Below are 15980 nucleotides of genomic sequence, written 5' to 3' on the forward strand. Positions count from 1 at the left end.
CATCTTCATCTATGACTTAGGTGATAATCTAAAACACCAAGCTGTTGCCAAGGTTTCAGGGATAGAACAGCTGGTGCGTAACATGGGTTCAACGAGTAGTACATTGCCATTTTCCAAAATGCATCTTCCTGCCTCACTGGTTTTTCTGTTTGTTTCTGGTACCAGGCATTGAACTCTGGACCTTGCGCTTTTGAGGCAGGAGCAGTGCCACTGAGCTAAATCCCTGGTCCTGCCCCACTGGTTTTGAACATGAGGATTTATAAAAATATGTATCTTATTGTTTTTGTTTTTTTGGTACTGGGGATCGAACTCAGGACCTTGCACTTTCGAGGCAGGCATTGGAACCACTGAGCTAATTCCCCAGCCCTAAAAAGAAAATATCTTTTTTTTTTTTTTTTTTGTACCAAGGATCGAACTCAGAACCTTGCGCTTGTGCGTCAGGCACCAGAACCAGTGAGCTAAATCCCTGGCAAAAGAAAATATCTTAAGATGTATTCTTAAGCATATGCAGGGCACTAGGTTTGATACCCAGTCCCTAAATAAATAAATAGACTCCACAAAAACATCAGAAACAAAGCTTAGGTGTAAGCCATGGGCTCACAGAGCTTTATCCTACTCACTGCTTTAGGTTCATTACGCCTAGAAATTTTTTTTTTTTAGAGCAGTCCTCTATCCCCTACTTCTACCAGGCAGGGGGAATCCAGGTTTCAGGAGTCTCAAAAATCACCCGAGCCTCCCATCGAAAGCATCCCCTCCACCAGGAGAGGGGTTTCTGTTTCTGTTCTGTTTCGTTAGAAAAGGGCTTGAACCTAGTATAGTGGTGCACATTTGTAATGCTAGCACTCTGGGAGGCCGAGGCAGAAGGATCCCAAATTTAAGCCCAGTCCAGGAAATTTAATGAGATCTTGTCTCAAAATAAAATGGGCTGGGGCCAGGGATTTAGCTCAGTGGCACTGTGCCTGCCTCACAAGCGCAAGGTCCTGAATTCAATCCCCAGTACCCCCAAAAAACAAAAAAAACAACTAGTCTTGCCAAGGGCCTGGCTCTGACGATCCCAACCACCCCCCTACCCCCACCCCACTCACCACCCTGTACACCCAAGAATCCATCACCCAGTTTCTTCATCATCAGTTTGTGGAGCTGGGGGACCCTATGGGACCCCCAAGGAAAGACAGTAGATAAGGGCAACTGCCCGCTTTATTGTCGCTTGCTTCCCCAGCCCTAGAACCCTGGTCCTGGGATGGGGGTGGCTGGCCTCATGGAGGCCTCATAAATTTGAGGGGTCACTGGTGAGGGCGGGGGAGCTGGGGGTCAAGTGGCCACCTATGTTCGCTGGGGCCTGGGCTCCACGTCCAGGCGGCACAGGGGACTGTCGTAGACCATCTGCAGGTTCACTTTGTGGCCCACCAGCTCCCGGATGTTGTTGATGCCATACTTGATCATGGTCGGGCTGGGGGAGGCAGAGGACAGAGCTTAACCCTAGGTCAGATCAAGCTTGCCCTGCCTGAAACCTCTCCATAGCTCTATACCCTTCCTCAAGGAAAAGCCACAGTCCTGCCTCGGCGCACAGTGACTAGTACCATCCCCCCGGCAGCTTCCATCTTCATCTTCTCCCTGTTCTCTAGACACCCATGCCCTTCCAGCCCTGAGGCTTTTGCACTGGTTGTGCCCTGTCCTGGAAACCCCTCCCTCAACACCCGGGCAATCACCCCAGCACCACCTTCAGTCTGCATGGGGGCCACCTCCTCCAGGAAGCCTTCCCTGACCACCTCCGCCCTCCTGTCTTCTCTAGAGCTTACTGTGCTCACACGCACCCTGGCCTTTACTGACGTAGGACTTTTTTTTTTTGGTACCAGGGATCGAACTTGGGACCTTGTGCTTGCAAGGCAGGCAGTGGAACCACTGAGCTAAATCCCCAGCCCACGTCTAACTTCTTATGCTCTTGTTGCCTAAGGCCCTAGCCCATGGAGGCAGGGAGGGGCAGTCGTGTGTGTACACAGCACAGGGCCAGGTGTGACTGGCGCTTCCTGTTAAAGGTCTGTCACACACAGATCAGAAGTCTTCAAACCCTGAGACACACAGCATGCAAGTGCAGCTTCCACTGTATTTCCAGCCACTCCCGTTGCTTCTGTCACTCGAATCACAGCCTGAGATCTGTCAGGTCAGCATCAGATTCTCTTTGGTTTTTTGAGACAGGGTTTCAGTATGTAGCCCAGGCTGATTCTCCTGCCTCAGCCTCCTGAGGGCTGGAACGACAGGCATGTGCCACCATGCCCAGTTCAGCATAGATTCTCATAGGAGCTTGAAACTGCTGTGAAGTTCACAGGCCAGATCTAGGATGTGGCTCCTTAGAATAATCTAATCTCAAGCTACCCCACCCACCTGTGAAAAAACTATCTTCCAGGAAACTAGTTCCTGGTGCCAGAAAGGTAGGAATGCAGATGGAGCCAATAGCCAGGCACCCCCTTTTGGGTAAGGCACTCACCGCTCCAGGGAGAGACCCCAGGCAATGACAGACACATTCTCAGGGAGTCCCATGGGCAGCAGCATTTCGGGGCGGAAGAGCCCAGAGTTCCCGACCTCCACCCACTTCTTCAGACCTGCAGCAAGGACAGAGGCAGCACCTGTGGGTGACCTGGCCCATGGGAAGGGGGGTACCCGTCCTCACCTGCTACTCACCCTGGTGGTAGCTGAACACCTCCATGCTGGGCTCGGTATAGGGGTTGTAGGCTGGCTTGAAGCGCAGCTGGGTGATGCCTGCCAGAAATGGGACACAGGCGTGACCAAGCCCTTTGCACCTCACTCCAACACCTCCCGGCCTGCCTGTCGCGCGCAACCGCTCACCCAGCTTGCTGAAGAACTCTCGAAGGATGCCCATGAGGTGGCCCAGTGTGAGCCCGTGGTCAGCCACCACGCCCTCGATCTGGTGGAACTCAGCCAGGTGTGTGGCGTCCAGAGTCTCATTTCGGAACACTCGGTCAATAGAGAAGTACTTTACAGGTGTGAATGGCTTCTGGGGAGACACCAGGTGGGGACCGCCAGACAAGGGTCAAAGGCCTGCAGGGTGCCACGGCCCCTGCCCTGCCCTGTCCAGCCCAGCCCAGCCGGCCGTACCTTTTTCGCCAGGCGGTAGAGGGCACGGGCACTGGCTGCCGTGGTGTGGGTGCGCAACACATTCTTCCGGGCCTCGTCCAGCCGCCAGCTGTACTTGTACCTTGTGGGGAAGGCAGAGGCCATGCTGCAGTGGGGCCTCACCTCCTCCCTCCCGGCCCCCAGGCCTAGGCCTGCCTCACCCCTGAGAGCCATAGCCGCCCTGAGCGTGGGCCCGCTTGACCCGGTGAACGTAGTCCATGGGGAGCTGCAGGGCCTCTGCTGGGTCTGCTCAGAAGAGAGTAGTTTGCATCAGTCAATCATCAGTGCTCTTCTGTCTGGATTCTCCTGCAGTGCTGGGGGTGGAACCCATGGCCACCAGCATGCTAGAAACCACACCCCATTGTACAGTCTTTAGACCGGCTTCCAGGCCAGGCAGGGTGCGCACAGCTATAATCTCAGCACTCCAGAGGCTGAGTCAGGAGAATCACTGTGAGCTCAAGACCAGCCTGTTCTACATAGTGAGTTCAAGGCCAGCCTGGACTATATAGTTAGACCCTGTCCCATCCCATCCCTCAAAATATATTACCTTCCAGGGGTGCAATCCTGTAAAGCCTAAGACCTGGTGAACCCTGGCCCCTGCACTGGCAAGCTGTGTGGCCCAGGGCAAGTGCCTCTCCCTCCCTGTGCCTCAGTTTCTTCCAACTGTAACAAGGAGGAACAGTACTATTTCCTGTGCTTGGCAGGAATATTGGAACAGTGCCGAGTACATAATGAGTGCTTAATTTCTTGGGTGCTTAATTTCTGTTTTTTTGGTACCAGGCATCAAACTCAGGACATTGTGCTTGCCAGCAGCCATGGTACCACTGAGCTATATCCCGGCCCTAGGTGCTTAATTTCAAAGTTAATTTTTAAAAAAATAAATAAAGGGCCGGGGACTTAGCTTAGTGGTTCTGCCATCTGCCCCACAAGCGCAAGGACCAGAGTTTGATCCCCAGTCCCTAAAAAAACCCAACTAAATAAAGATTGTTTTTTGGGGGGGGTTGAGACAGGATCTCATTATGTAGTCCAGGCTGGCCTCCAACTCACTGCAATAATCCTGCCTCAGCCTTCTGAGTGCTCGGATTACAGGTGTGTACCACCACACCCAGCTTTGAATTCTTTTACATGCCTACAATTTAAAGATTTTGTTAGTTATTATTAATAAATGCTCAATTAATGATTATATTAAAAATATTCGATTGCCTAGAAAAAACCAAAATGAGTGCTTAGGAAGTCTTGGGTGCACGACACCAAAGACAAGTCCTGGCTTTGTAGTTCCTGACTGGCTCACAGGCACCCAAGGGCCTGGGCTCTCCTCCAGGCCAAGAAGGTGACTACTACTGTGGGAAGTGACTCAATTTCAACCGGAAGAAAGGGAAACGAAGATTGGGCACTAGGGGCTTCACAAAACTCAGGGCCACAGGGTGGGTGAGCAAAGTTAGAGTGGCCTTAGTTTGTAGTTTTCTTTTTTTGGGTACCAGAGATCAAACTCAGGACCCTGCACTTGCAAGGCAAGGGCGGTGCCACTGAGCTAAATCCTGTCCCCATGTAGTTTTCTTTTTCGTACTGGGGATTGAAACTAGGTCCCTGTACACACTAGGCAAGGGCTCTTTTTTTTTTCTTTTGGTCCTGGGAATTGAACTCAGGACCTTGCACTTGCTAGGCAGGTAGGGTGCCACTGAACTACATTCCCAATTTTTTTTTTTTTTTTTTGGTGCCAGGGATTGAACTCGGGACCTTGCGCTTGCGAGGCAGGTTGCAGAATCTCTGAGCTAAGTCCCTGGCCCTAGTCCTTTTTTATTTTATTCAGGCATTACTGAGTTGCTCCAGCTAGCCCCAAACTTTCCATCTTCTTGCCTCAGCCTCCTGAGTGCTAGAACTACAGGCCTGCACCACCATTACCAGCTCCAGCTCTTTGACTTTTGTGAGGTGCTGGGAAAGATCCCAGAGCTTCCCACATGCTAGCCAAGCACTCTATCACTGAGCCATACTGTCAGCCCTACACTGGCCTTAAAGATGTAAGAAAAAATGGTTCTCAGTGGAAGGCAGGGCATGTGCAAAGGTCCTGAGGTAGGCACAGGACAGCAAGGTCACAGAAGAGCAGAGACTAGGGCAATGGCAGGCGACCCAGAGGTTGCCAGAAGCGGCTCCCAGACCCTGGTTGGCCATGTCGAGGGCGGAACTTATTTTAGGGGATGCCCACCCCCTCAAGGCTCTACACCAGTCACTCAGCCTCACCTTGCAGGAAGAAGGTGTCATGCTGGTCACGTGCAGGGTGCTGCTGTGGCTGGAAGAGTGCATCGAAGTTCCAGAAGGAGCTCTCGATGAAGTTGTCAGTCTGCATCTCGGTGAAACTGGGGAGACACAGCCTGACTGCCTGCCTGCTCCCATGCTGCTCCCACCCCGCCCCTGGGCCCATGCTCACCCCATCTCCAGGAAGATCTGGCGGAACTGGGAACGGACCTTAAGGAGGGGGTGCAGGTGGCCACTGTCAGGGAGCACGCCACAGGCTGAGAAGTTGTAGGGTTTGAAGGACCGGTCCCGCCAGGAGCCGCTGTGGGGATTTGGGGCACAGGGCCAGGTGAAGCCCACACCACCTCAGTACCCCACCTGTCCCTGCCCGGTCAGGTGCTAATGCTACCTGGAGATCATCTCCGGACTCAGCTCTGTCTCCTGCTTGGAAACACTGGTGCTGAAGGCGCTGCCCTTGCTTACCCAGTAGGTCTTCAGGGTCCTGAGGTCAGAAGAGGGGAGGGGACACACTGTCACTTCCTCAAGAGGCTTCCTTCTGATGCTGATCCTAAGGCCACCCACCAGATCACTCTGCTTTATTTTCTTCCCAATATGGTCACCTGAGATCCTTTTATGTGTCCACTGCCTATCCCCCCCCCCATGTTTACTCATGTACTCATTCAACAAACACTTAATAGTGAGAACCTAAGGAATGCCAGGGTCCATTCAAGGGGCTAAGCATACAGCTGGGAACAACAGCATTAAGGCAAATCTACACTTGCAGCCCTGTTGAAGCAGCGTTGGGCTACTTGCCTGTCTTTTAATGTGGTGCTGGGATACAAAATACCAAAAAAACCCCCAAACATACAAAATAAAAAATAATGTGGTGCTGGGGATCAAATCCAGGGACTCTTACATGGTAAGCAAGCACACATCACTGAGCTGTACCCCCAGACCCCTCTGTTTCACATTACTTGTTTTCTCTTTTTTTGCAGCACTAAGAATGGAATGCAGGGCCTCATGCATGCTACACAAATACTCTGCCACCAAGCTATACCTCCAGCTCTCTTTTTAATATTATATTAACAAATGTAGGGAGAGGCAGAGGAGGGAAGAAGAAAGAAAAAGTATTAAGATGTGTTAAGCATGTGTACAAACTCCCCATGAGGAATCCAATCACTATGTGCTACAAACATGTACTAATAAAAGTAAATATTAAAAAACAACATTTAAAAATAAACACAGCTTTGTTATTCATATACATTGAGTATGTTACATATCTTGTGTGGGCCACAAGTCAATTCCTCTTCGCTCAGTACAGTGCAGGCAAGCCAAAAGGTCAGATATGGTTTACTCTGTACCAGTCTCTGTTCCACTAAAGTCACCCTAAAATCCTAAGACAAGGAACTGTTTTTTTGTTTTGTTTTTTGCTTTTTGAGACTGAGTCTCACTATGTAGTCCAGGCTGACCTCCAACTTTCTGCAATCCTCCTGTCTCCACCTCCTGGGTGCTAGGATTACAGGCCTGGCAAAAAAAACTGTTTTAGACCTGGGTGTGTTGCTGTACATATGTAATCCCAGCACTGGGGAGGCTAAAGGAGGAAGATCATCTTGAGTTTGAACCCTGGACTAAATAGTGAGACTCATCTCAAAAAACACAAGCAAACAAAACAACAACAGACTGTTTTATAGATACGGAAACTAAGGCCAGGAAGTTCTGCATGAGCAGGGCAAGGTCACTCAGCTAGGAAGTAGCAGAGCTTGGATGCCCACCAGACAGCTCAGCTCCAGAGTGCATTCTCCTGGCCACTCTGTCTACTCCAAGGGGACTGCAGCCCCATGCCATGCCCTGATGTCCATGCAACCCATATAGTGCTGAGACCTGAGAAGGCAATCACCAGGGTGTGAGGCACAAAGCCCAGGAAGGAGGGGCTTCTGTGAAACTCCAGGAGTCAGAGGTGTCAGAATGGGCCGGGGATTTAGCTCAGTGGTTCCGCTGCCTGCCTCACAAATGCAAGGACCAGAGTTCAATCCCTGGTACCAAAAAAAAAGAAATTGTGCAGAGGTGTCAGAGTGGGGTGGGTTTTTTTGGGGGGGGGGGGTATTTATTTATTTATTTTTACAATGCAGGGGATTGAACCTAGGACCTTCACACTGAGCTTTTATCCCTAAAGTAAACTTTTTTTTCTTTGGGACTGAGTTTTGATAAATTGGTAAACTGCACCGGCTGGGCTTGAAGTTGCCATCCTCCTGCCTGAGTCTCCTAGAGTGCTAGGATGCCAGGTGTGCATGACCATGCCTGGCTCAGGGCAGCCTCTTTAAGGTGACATATGAGCAGGGATCTGATGGCACAGGCTTTCTTAAAAATCAGTGAGAAGCCAGGCATGGTGCCATACACCTGCAATCCCAACACTCAAGAAGCTGAGGCAGGAGGATCGTCATAAGTACAAGGCCAGTCTGGGATACATAGTGAGTTCAAGACCAGCATCAACTAGATAAAAAAAAAAGAAGGGGGGGCCTGGGATTTAGCTCATGGTTCCACCACCTGCCTCAAAAGCACAAGGTCCTGAGTTCGATCCCCAGTACCAAAAAGAAAAAAAAACAAAACAAATGAAAAAACAAGAAGACAGTTCTAGAAGGCTGAGGCAGGAGGGTCACAAATTTGACCCAGCCTAGGCAATTTAGTGACTTAGCGAGATCTTGTCTCAAAAAACAAAACAGGGCGGGGATATAGCTCAATGCAAAGGTTGTACAGTTGCCTGAGCTTGCTGTATGCACTTGACAACCAGGCACACAGGGAGCTGGGAGGAGACCAGCAGCTCCCTCTCAACCCCCACCTCATGGCCAGTCCAGGGCCAAGCCACAGTGGCTGCCACTCACACTTCAGTCAAGAGCTTCCTCTTCCGGAGCTCGCTCCTCTCCTTCTCGCCCAGCTTTTCGGCCTGGCCCCCCTGGACCAGCTGGAGCCGCCGCTGTACCTCGTCCTCCACTTTGTCCACCTGGCATGACGGTCACAGTGAGGGCCTGTCCACCTGCCTGCCACCCACCCAGCCACCTGCAGGGACTCACCACTCGAAACACCCGAGGCCCATTGGCTGCACTCTTGTCCACGCGGATCCACTTGTTGGACATGGCCTTGCTGAAGCCCACTTTGCCGCTGGGCAAGTGCTGCAGGGGAAGCTGCAGTGAGCTTGCCACTGGACCACCATCACGCCATCACCACCCTGCCGCCCCCCACCTACCATGAGCTCGCTCTGGGCTAGGCCCTCCGGGGGTACACTTCGGAACACACGTGCCTCGTGGCTGCCCTCCCGAGCAATCTCTTCACCCTCAGTGGTCAGCTCCCAGCGCTTGGTAGAGCGAAGCTCAGCCTCAATGACCTGGGGGAAGCAGGGGAGAGGTAGGATGGGCTTCAGAGCCAGGTACCCCTTGTCATGGCACTAGGCCAAAGGCTCAAAGTGCAGCCTTTACATTGTGGCTGTGTCACTTTGCAGCCGAGTGACCTCCCCTTGCCAAGCCTCCAGGTCCCTTGTCACACTGATGTAATGATGATGAAGATGAAAACATCCCAGGGCTGGGTGGTGGCTCAAGCCTGTAATCCCAGCATTTGGGAGGCTGATGCAGGAAGATCACCACAAATTTTAAACTAGCCTGGGCTACATAGTGAGTTCAAGGTCAGCATGAACTATATAGCAAGAACCCGTCTCAAAACACAAAGACTGGGGGGCCAGGGATTCAGCTCAGTGGTTCCAGCACCTGCCTCAAAAGCGCAAGGTCCCGAGTTTGATCCCCGGTACCAAAAAAAAACCCCACAAAGACTGGGAATACTGGGGGTACACAGGACCTTTGCACTGAGCTAAATCCCCAGGTCTATACTGCAGACAGCAACACAAGACTCCACAGTGAGATAAGGTCAGTGAGGCTCACAAATTCTAGACTTCCTCTCTCTTTTTTAATTTTAATTAATTAATTAATTAATTTTGACTTTTCAAGACAGGCTCTCACTAGGTACTTCAGGCTGGCCTTGAACTCACTATGTAGCCCAGGCTGGCCAAAACTGAAAGGGCCAGGGACGTGGCTCAGGGTTGCCTGGCCTGCCTGGCAAGTGCAAGGTCCTCAGTTTGATCCCCCGTACCAAAAAAAAAAAAAAAAAAAAAAACCACCTCAGGGCCATCCTCCTGCCTCAGCCTCCTGAATGTTGGCATTACAGGTACATGCCACCACCATAAGCATCAACTGCTACATCTGGAAAACAAGGATGACAACAGTGCAACAGCCCCAGCATCATGGCAAGGACTGGATGACAAGTGAAGTCCTGAACAGGGTGGGCCTAGAACTGGTGCTTGACAAATCACATGCACACTGATCTGTAGATCCAGCCTTCGGGATACCCGCCTCTCTGCATCCTCCTCGTATGACTCCATCACCCTTGCTTGCCTCAGTCTGAAAGTCCAGCTGTTCCCCCTCCCTTCCTAGAGGCCTCCCCAAACCAGACACCGCTCTCTGGCTTGGGGATGTTACAGCTTAGGCCCTCACCCCCCACCCACCTCCAGTAGCACACCTGTCAATCTTCCCCAAAGGTGGTGCAGAAACCACACATACCTTCTGGCTTCAACTTCTACTATGGCTCCCCAGTACCCAAGCCGAAGAGCTACATAGGAAGCTTTGACTTCCAGCTGTGCTGCTCTCTCTGGCACCTGTCACTCTCCCTGCCTCTTAATGGCCACCACTTTGCTTCGCAGTGCACAGACCAGCGTCAGCTTTTATCTCCACCTGGCCTCTCCCTGACCCCAAGTCTGGCCAGCTGTGGCCGTTGGATTCCCTGTGACTGCCGCCTCACGCTGGTCATTTGTGCTCCTGCGATATCACAAGCTCTTCCAGGGCAGCGAACACGTCTTCCTCCATCATCACATTACCACGCCCCTGCCCCGGGACCTTGCAACAATGGACTTTTATCGCTGGCGGCCAACGGTGCACCCCAAGCCTCCGCCTTCGCATTCCGCGGTGGACCCCCCTGCAAGGAGCCTGAGGAAGCCTGACTTGGAAACACGACTGGCAAGGGAACGGGCATGGTGGTGCACGTCTGCGATGCCAGCAGTCGGAAGGCTGAGGCAGGAGGATCGCCGCGAGTTCGAGGGCTACACTATGAGACCTTGTCTAAAAACAACAACAACAACAAACGGACAAAAAAACCAGAACAATACAAAACATGACAGGCAAGAGGAATGCAGATGCAAAGGCGAGGCGCCCGCATCACGGGTCTATCTCACCTCGCCCAGAGCCTGCAGGCTCTTCACAGCGCCCACCACCGCCTGGTGCTCCACCCCCAGCTGGGTCGCCAGCTCTGCGCTGTCCAGGCCGCCATCTGCCACCTCCAGCCGCCGCAGCAATTGCTCCGCCACAGGACCATCCGCCATGGTTATTCCCAAGGCTTACAGCATGCCCAGGACACAGCCCCGGAAACCGGAACCGGAACCGGCCTACGGAGTTTGTATCGCCATTTTGAGTGTGGCGGATTAAGTGCAGCCTTTGGGCGTTGCCATTTCAAGGGTGGTAGTTGAACCTAGAAAGGTGGAAAAGACTGAATCCTTACCTTCCTTTGGCTCACTGGCGAGATAAATTGATGAGCCTAAGGTCAGAGACAGTTTTGTTTTGCCTTCCATGCGTCTATGCCATTGGCAAGTTGTGTAACCTTGGACTTAATTCAACCTTTGGGTATACCTAGCCTTGTCAACTAGTTTTAAATTTTCAAAGGGAGCTGGAGAGACCCATTTCCATTTATAGAGGAAGATCACCTAGAAACAGTTACAATCAAGGTGTCCACTAACTTGTGTAACCTGTTAAATGCCCAACCCAGTGCTGAGAGCTTTTTTTCCCCCTAGTACCAGGGATTGAACCCAGGACCTTGCACTTGCAAGGCAGGATTGGAACCACTGACCTAAATCCCCAGCCCTATTATTAGGATTTTTGAAACAGGGTCTCATCATATAGTTCAGGTTGGTTTTGAACTTATATAGCCCAGGCTGGCTTTGAACTGGGGTGATCCTCCTGCCTCAGCCTCCCAAGCGCTGGAATTATAGCCATGCACCACCACTCCCGACTAAAGCTTTAGCATTTCTCCCCAAACTCTGTGATGTGGATACCCATATAACCTCCATTTCAGAGATGAGAAAACAGACTCAGGGGTGATATGACTTGCCCAGAGTTCTATAGGTAGTTGACAAAAATGGAATCAGAAATTATACACCCATAGGGCTGGGGATGTAGCTTAGTGGCGCAGTGCCTGCGTGGCAAGCACAATGCCCTGAGTTCGATTCCCAGTACCAAAACAAAACAAATTATTAAAAATAAAACCCAGAAATTATACATTCTCCAGCTTGGTGTAGTGCATGCCTGTCATTCCAGCATTCCTGAGGCTGAAGCAGGAGGATCACCAGGAGTTCAAAGCCAGCCCAGGCTACATAGTGAGTTCAAAGCGAGCCTGAACTACATGGCCAGACCCTGTCTTAAGCAAACAAACATGAAAACAAAGAAATTATAAATCCTTCAGACCCTAACTCCTCCCTTACCATGCATTCAGGAGATCGATATTAGGACAATAACAATAGATCAGTGCTGTCCTATAGAAATATAATGTCACACACGATATAATTGAAAAATTTTCTAGTAGCAATTGTTAAAAAAGAAACCAAGGGGGCTGAGATGTAGCTCATTGGTAGAGTGCTAGCCTGCATGTCCAAGACCCAGAGTTTGAGCCATAGTACCCAGGAAAAAAGAAAACAGATGGAATTTTCTGGTTTGGTTTGGTTTTTTGTTAGGGGGTCTCACTATGTAGCTCAGGCTGGCCTCATGGCAGGCCAGCCCGTGGCAATCCACCTGCCTCAGCCTCCCAAGGGCTGAGCTCACAGATGTGTGCTACCACACCTGACTAAAAACAGGTGGAATTTACTTAACCTAGTATGTCCAAATTATTTTCCAACCCTTAATATAGAGTTTATTAATGAAATATTTTGCACTCTTTGTTTTCCCATAAGTCTTCAAAAATCAATCTCATATGTTTTTATTTTTTAGCTTTTTTGAGTCAGGGTCTCACACTGTAGTTCAGGATGGCCTTGAACTCACTATGTAGCTCAGGATGGCCTTGAACTTGCAGGAATCCTCCTGCCTCCGTCTCCTGACTGCTGAGATTACAGGTGAGCACTGCCATACCTGGCGCTTGTACCTATTTTAACGTACAAGGGCTGAGGACGTGGCTCAGTGATAGAGCACCTGCCTAGCATGCACAAAACCCTGGTTCAGTCTTCAGCACTGAAGAAAAAAAAGATGCTTTAACTTATAGCACAACGCATTTGTCACATTTCAAAAGACCAATAATGGGCTGGGGATTTAGCTCAGTGGTTCTGCTGCCTGCCTCGAAAGCCCAAGGACCCAAGTTCAATCCCTAGTACCAAAAACATCAACAACAACAAAAGACCAATAGTAACATGTGGGCAGTAACAAGTGTTAGAAACAAAAAAACCCCATTTGGGTATTATTATTTTGTGACATTGGTGATTGAACTCAAGAGTTATTGTGTTGAACTACATCCCCAGCCATTTTTTTAAACTTTCTATTAATTATTTATGTATTTTTGAGAGTCATGCTTTTTAGTTCAGTGTGGTCTTGAATTCACTATGTAGCCCAAGCTTGCCTCAAATTTTCAGAGATCCTTCTTCCTCAGCCTCCTAAGTGCTGGGATTACTAGCATATGCCACCACACCTGGTTATTTATTTTTAAAAATTTATTTATTTTTTTCCCAGTACCAGGGATTGAACTCAGGACCTTGCGATTTCGAGGCAGGCATGGCACCACTAAGCTAAATCCCTGGCCCCGGGTTATTATCATTATTTATTTTAATTCATTAATTTTATTGGTACATTTTAGGTATACAATATGTTGACATTCATTATTGGGAGTTTGTACCTTTACATAACGTATCTTGGTTCTTATTTTTTGGGTTGTTATTTTGAGACAGGGTCTCACTAAGTTGCTAAATTCCCCAGCCTGAGATAGTTTGCAATTCCTCCTGCCTCTAGCTCCCAGAGTGCTGGAATTATAGGTGTGCACCATCATGCTTGGCTTTGCTTTTTTTTTTTTTTTTTTTGGTACCGGGGATTGAACTCTGGTCCTTGCCCTTGCGCAGCAGGCTGCGAAACCACTGGGCTAAATCCCTGGCCCTTTGCTTTGTTTTTTATCTCCTGGATTTTTTTTCTTTCTTTTTTTTTTTATACCTGGGATTGTGCTTTCGAGGCAGGCGCCAGAAACACTGACCTAAATCCCTAAATCCCCGTCCCTGCTTTGTGTTTTTTTGTTGTTGTTGGTTTTTTTTTGGTACTGGGGATCAAACTCAGGTCCTTGCGCTAGTGAGGCAGGTGGCAAAACCACTGAATTAAATCCATCCCTGGCCCCCTGCTTTGTTTTTAATGTGGTGCTGGGGTTTGAATCCAGGACATGCTAAATACGCTCTTTAGCAATGAGCTACATCCCCAGCCCTGAAACACAGGTAATTTCTAATCTCAGATCTGCCATTTATGTCACCCTAAAAAAAAAACAACCAAATCATTTAATCTTTTTATGTTTATTGGTACCAGGGATTGAACTCAGGACCTTGCGCTTGCAAGGCAGGCAGTGGCACCACTGAGCTAAATCCCTGGCCCAACTCATTTAAGTTTTTTGTGCCTTAGTTTGTTTGCCCCAGTGGAGATAGGATGTGAGTCAGTGAGAAGGAAGGTGTATGGTGCACACAGATATATACACTACCTGCAAGTACTAATGTGGACCACATGCAGCCACTCTTCTCTTCCTTTTGTGCCACTAGATGTGGCAGCCGGGGCCTCACAGGTGCTAAGCATGCCCTCTACCACTGAGCTACACCCCCAGCCCTGAACAGATGTACTGACCCAATACCACAACTTTTATCATTTGAGCCTGTAACCCCCGGGGCCACTAATACAGCCTGGTCTGACCCTACAGTGAAATCCTGAATTCAGCATACATCCTTCAGAGTTCCTTCTCCCCTAAGTTAAAAGCACTTTCCTTGACAGGTATGGTGGTGCACAGTTGTAATCCCAGCACTCAGGAGGCTAAGGCAGGAGGATCACACCAAGTTCAAGGCCAGTCTGAAGTACATAACAACACCTAAATTTTTAAAAAAGCACTTTTTTCATTTCTGGTTATTTAATTCCCAGAGTCCTTTTTTCCTATCATCACACAGCAAGTGACTTTTTGGTTTTTAGTTAGTTGTTGTTTTTTTTTCCTTTTGGACCAGGGACCTAGGGACCTTGCACTTGCAAGGCAGGCGCAGTGCCACTTAGCTAAATCCCTGACCACACAGCAAGTAGTTTTGCCATGCCTGCTTGGTGGCAGCTGCAGGTAGGGACAGTGAGGTGAGCCAGTCAGAAGTGTCCACCCTCACTGCCATCCTAAGGATCCTCCTGAGGTGGCCCAGGCTGGGCTATGCTAAATAAATACTGAACATTGGGTTGAAGGGCAGAGCCTGGACTTCCCCAAGACTGATGTTTCTTGCTTTTTTGAGGGTGAGGTGCTCCCTCTCCGTCCTTGGCCCAAATTCTCTCCTTCCCCAGGCTACTCGGGTCTGGTGTCCATCTGTGAAGTTTAGAAAACCCCTGCTCTCTTTGCTCCTTCTGGCTCCAGTGGGCCAGTGAGCAGGTCAGTCACAAGCATCTGGCTTCAGAAGACTGTACATCCAGGGATCCAGTTCATCTCCCTAGGGCCCCATCTCAACAACCATCTGTGCCTTTTTCTTTCCTCTCCAAACGGAACCCCCTGCCCTCTGCTTATAGCCGTTTAATTGCAAAAGTCAGGCCGTTTGCGGCAGACCACAAGCCAGGGACCCCCTTTCATTTACCAACACAGGAGAGTAGAAATGAGCCCGCAGCTAAGGGAATGACCCCAGGAGCTACAGCCTATTTTGGGGTCCCTTCCCTCTAACCCTGGCCAGCCATGCCAGCAGGGGTTGTTGGTGCACATCTGTCATCGCAGCACTCGTAGGCTGAGGCAGGAGGATTGCCCCGAGTTCCAGGCCAGCCTGGACTACACAGTGAGTTCCAGGTCGTCCAGAACAACAGGCTAGAGAACCTGTCTTAAAACAAAACAGGGCCGGGGATTTAGGTCAGTGGCAACGCGCTTGCCTTGCAAGCGCAAGGACCTGAGTTCGATCCCCGGTACCAAAACAAAACAAAACAAAAAACCCCAAAACAAAACAGCTTTCCTCTTGGTAACATTAGGTCAGGGTAGTCCCTCTAGGTCTCCCAGAAGCTCTGGGACTTTAGAGAGGCTAAGTGACACGCCCCAGGTTATACAGCGAGCAGACAGGCTTCTCAGGCACCAGCGGGCAGGAGGAGGAAGCTGCATTGACTTGCAAGGCCTCAGGGTCCTTAGGGTCCCAGCGCAAGGTCTAGGGCCCTTTGGATGGAGACAGATCGGGTCCCCAAAAGCAGGGTAGACAGTGGCTAGGAAGGTTCTGCCCTCCCCTCCACGTAGAGGGGATGGAAGGAGTCGAAGTGAGAACTGGGTTCTGGCCCTGAGCGGTGACACCAGTGCTCGCGCGAGGTCTT

The 15980-nt window shown here is 50.1% G+C and overlaps 1 protein-coding gene across 1 annotated transcript; it reads right to left on the reverse strand.

The window, feature by feature from the left end:
- Positions 1-1179: 1179 nt before the first annotated feature.
- Farsa (phenylalanyl-tRNA synthetase subunit alpha) lies at positions 1180-10868 on the reverse strand. Its single transcript, XM_004872405.4, has 13 exons — positions 10634-10868; positions 8606-8743; positions 8433-8531; positions 8244-8362; positions 5774-5866; positions 5558-5686; positions 5371-5486; positions 3294-3378; positions 3115-3214; positions 2845-3013; positions 2680-2757; positions 2486-2600; positions 1180-1450 (listed from the first exon to the last, which is right to left on the reverse strand). The coding sequence occupies exons 1-13, from the start codon at positions 10778-10780 to the stop codon at positions 1324-1326; spliced, it is 1515 nt and encodes a 504-aa protein (XP_004872462.2). The 5' UTR covers positions 10781-10868; the 3' UTR covers positions 1180-1323.
- Positions 10869-15980: the final 5112 nt, after the last annotated feature.

This window comes from Heterocephalus glaber, unplaced genomic scaffold, assembly GCF_053883595.1.
Source record: "Heterocephalus glaber isolate CG9 unplaced genomic scaffold, H.glaber_assembly_v1.0 deba00001760, whole genome shotgun sequence".
Classification (NCBI taxonomy): Eukaryota; Metazoa; Chordata; class Mammalia; order Rodentia; family Bathyergidae; genus Heterocephalus; species Heterocephalus glaber.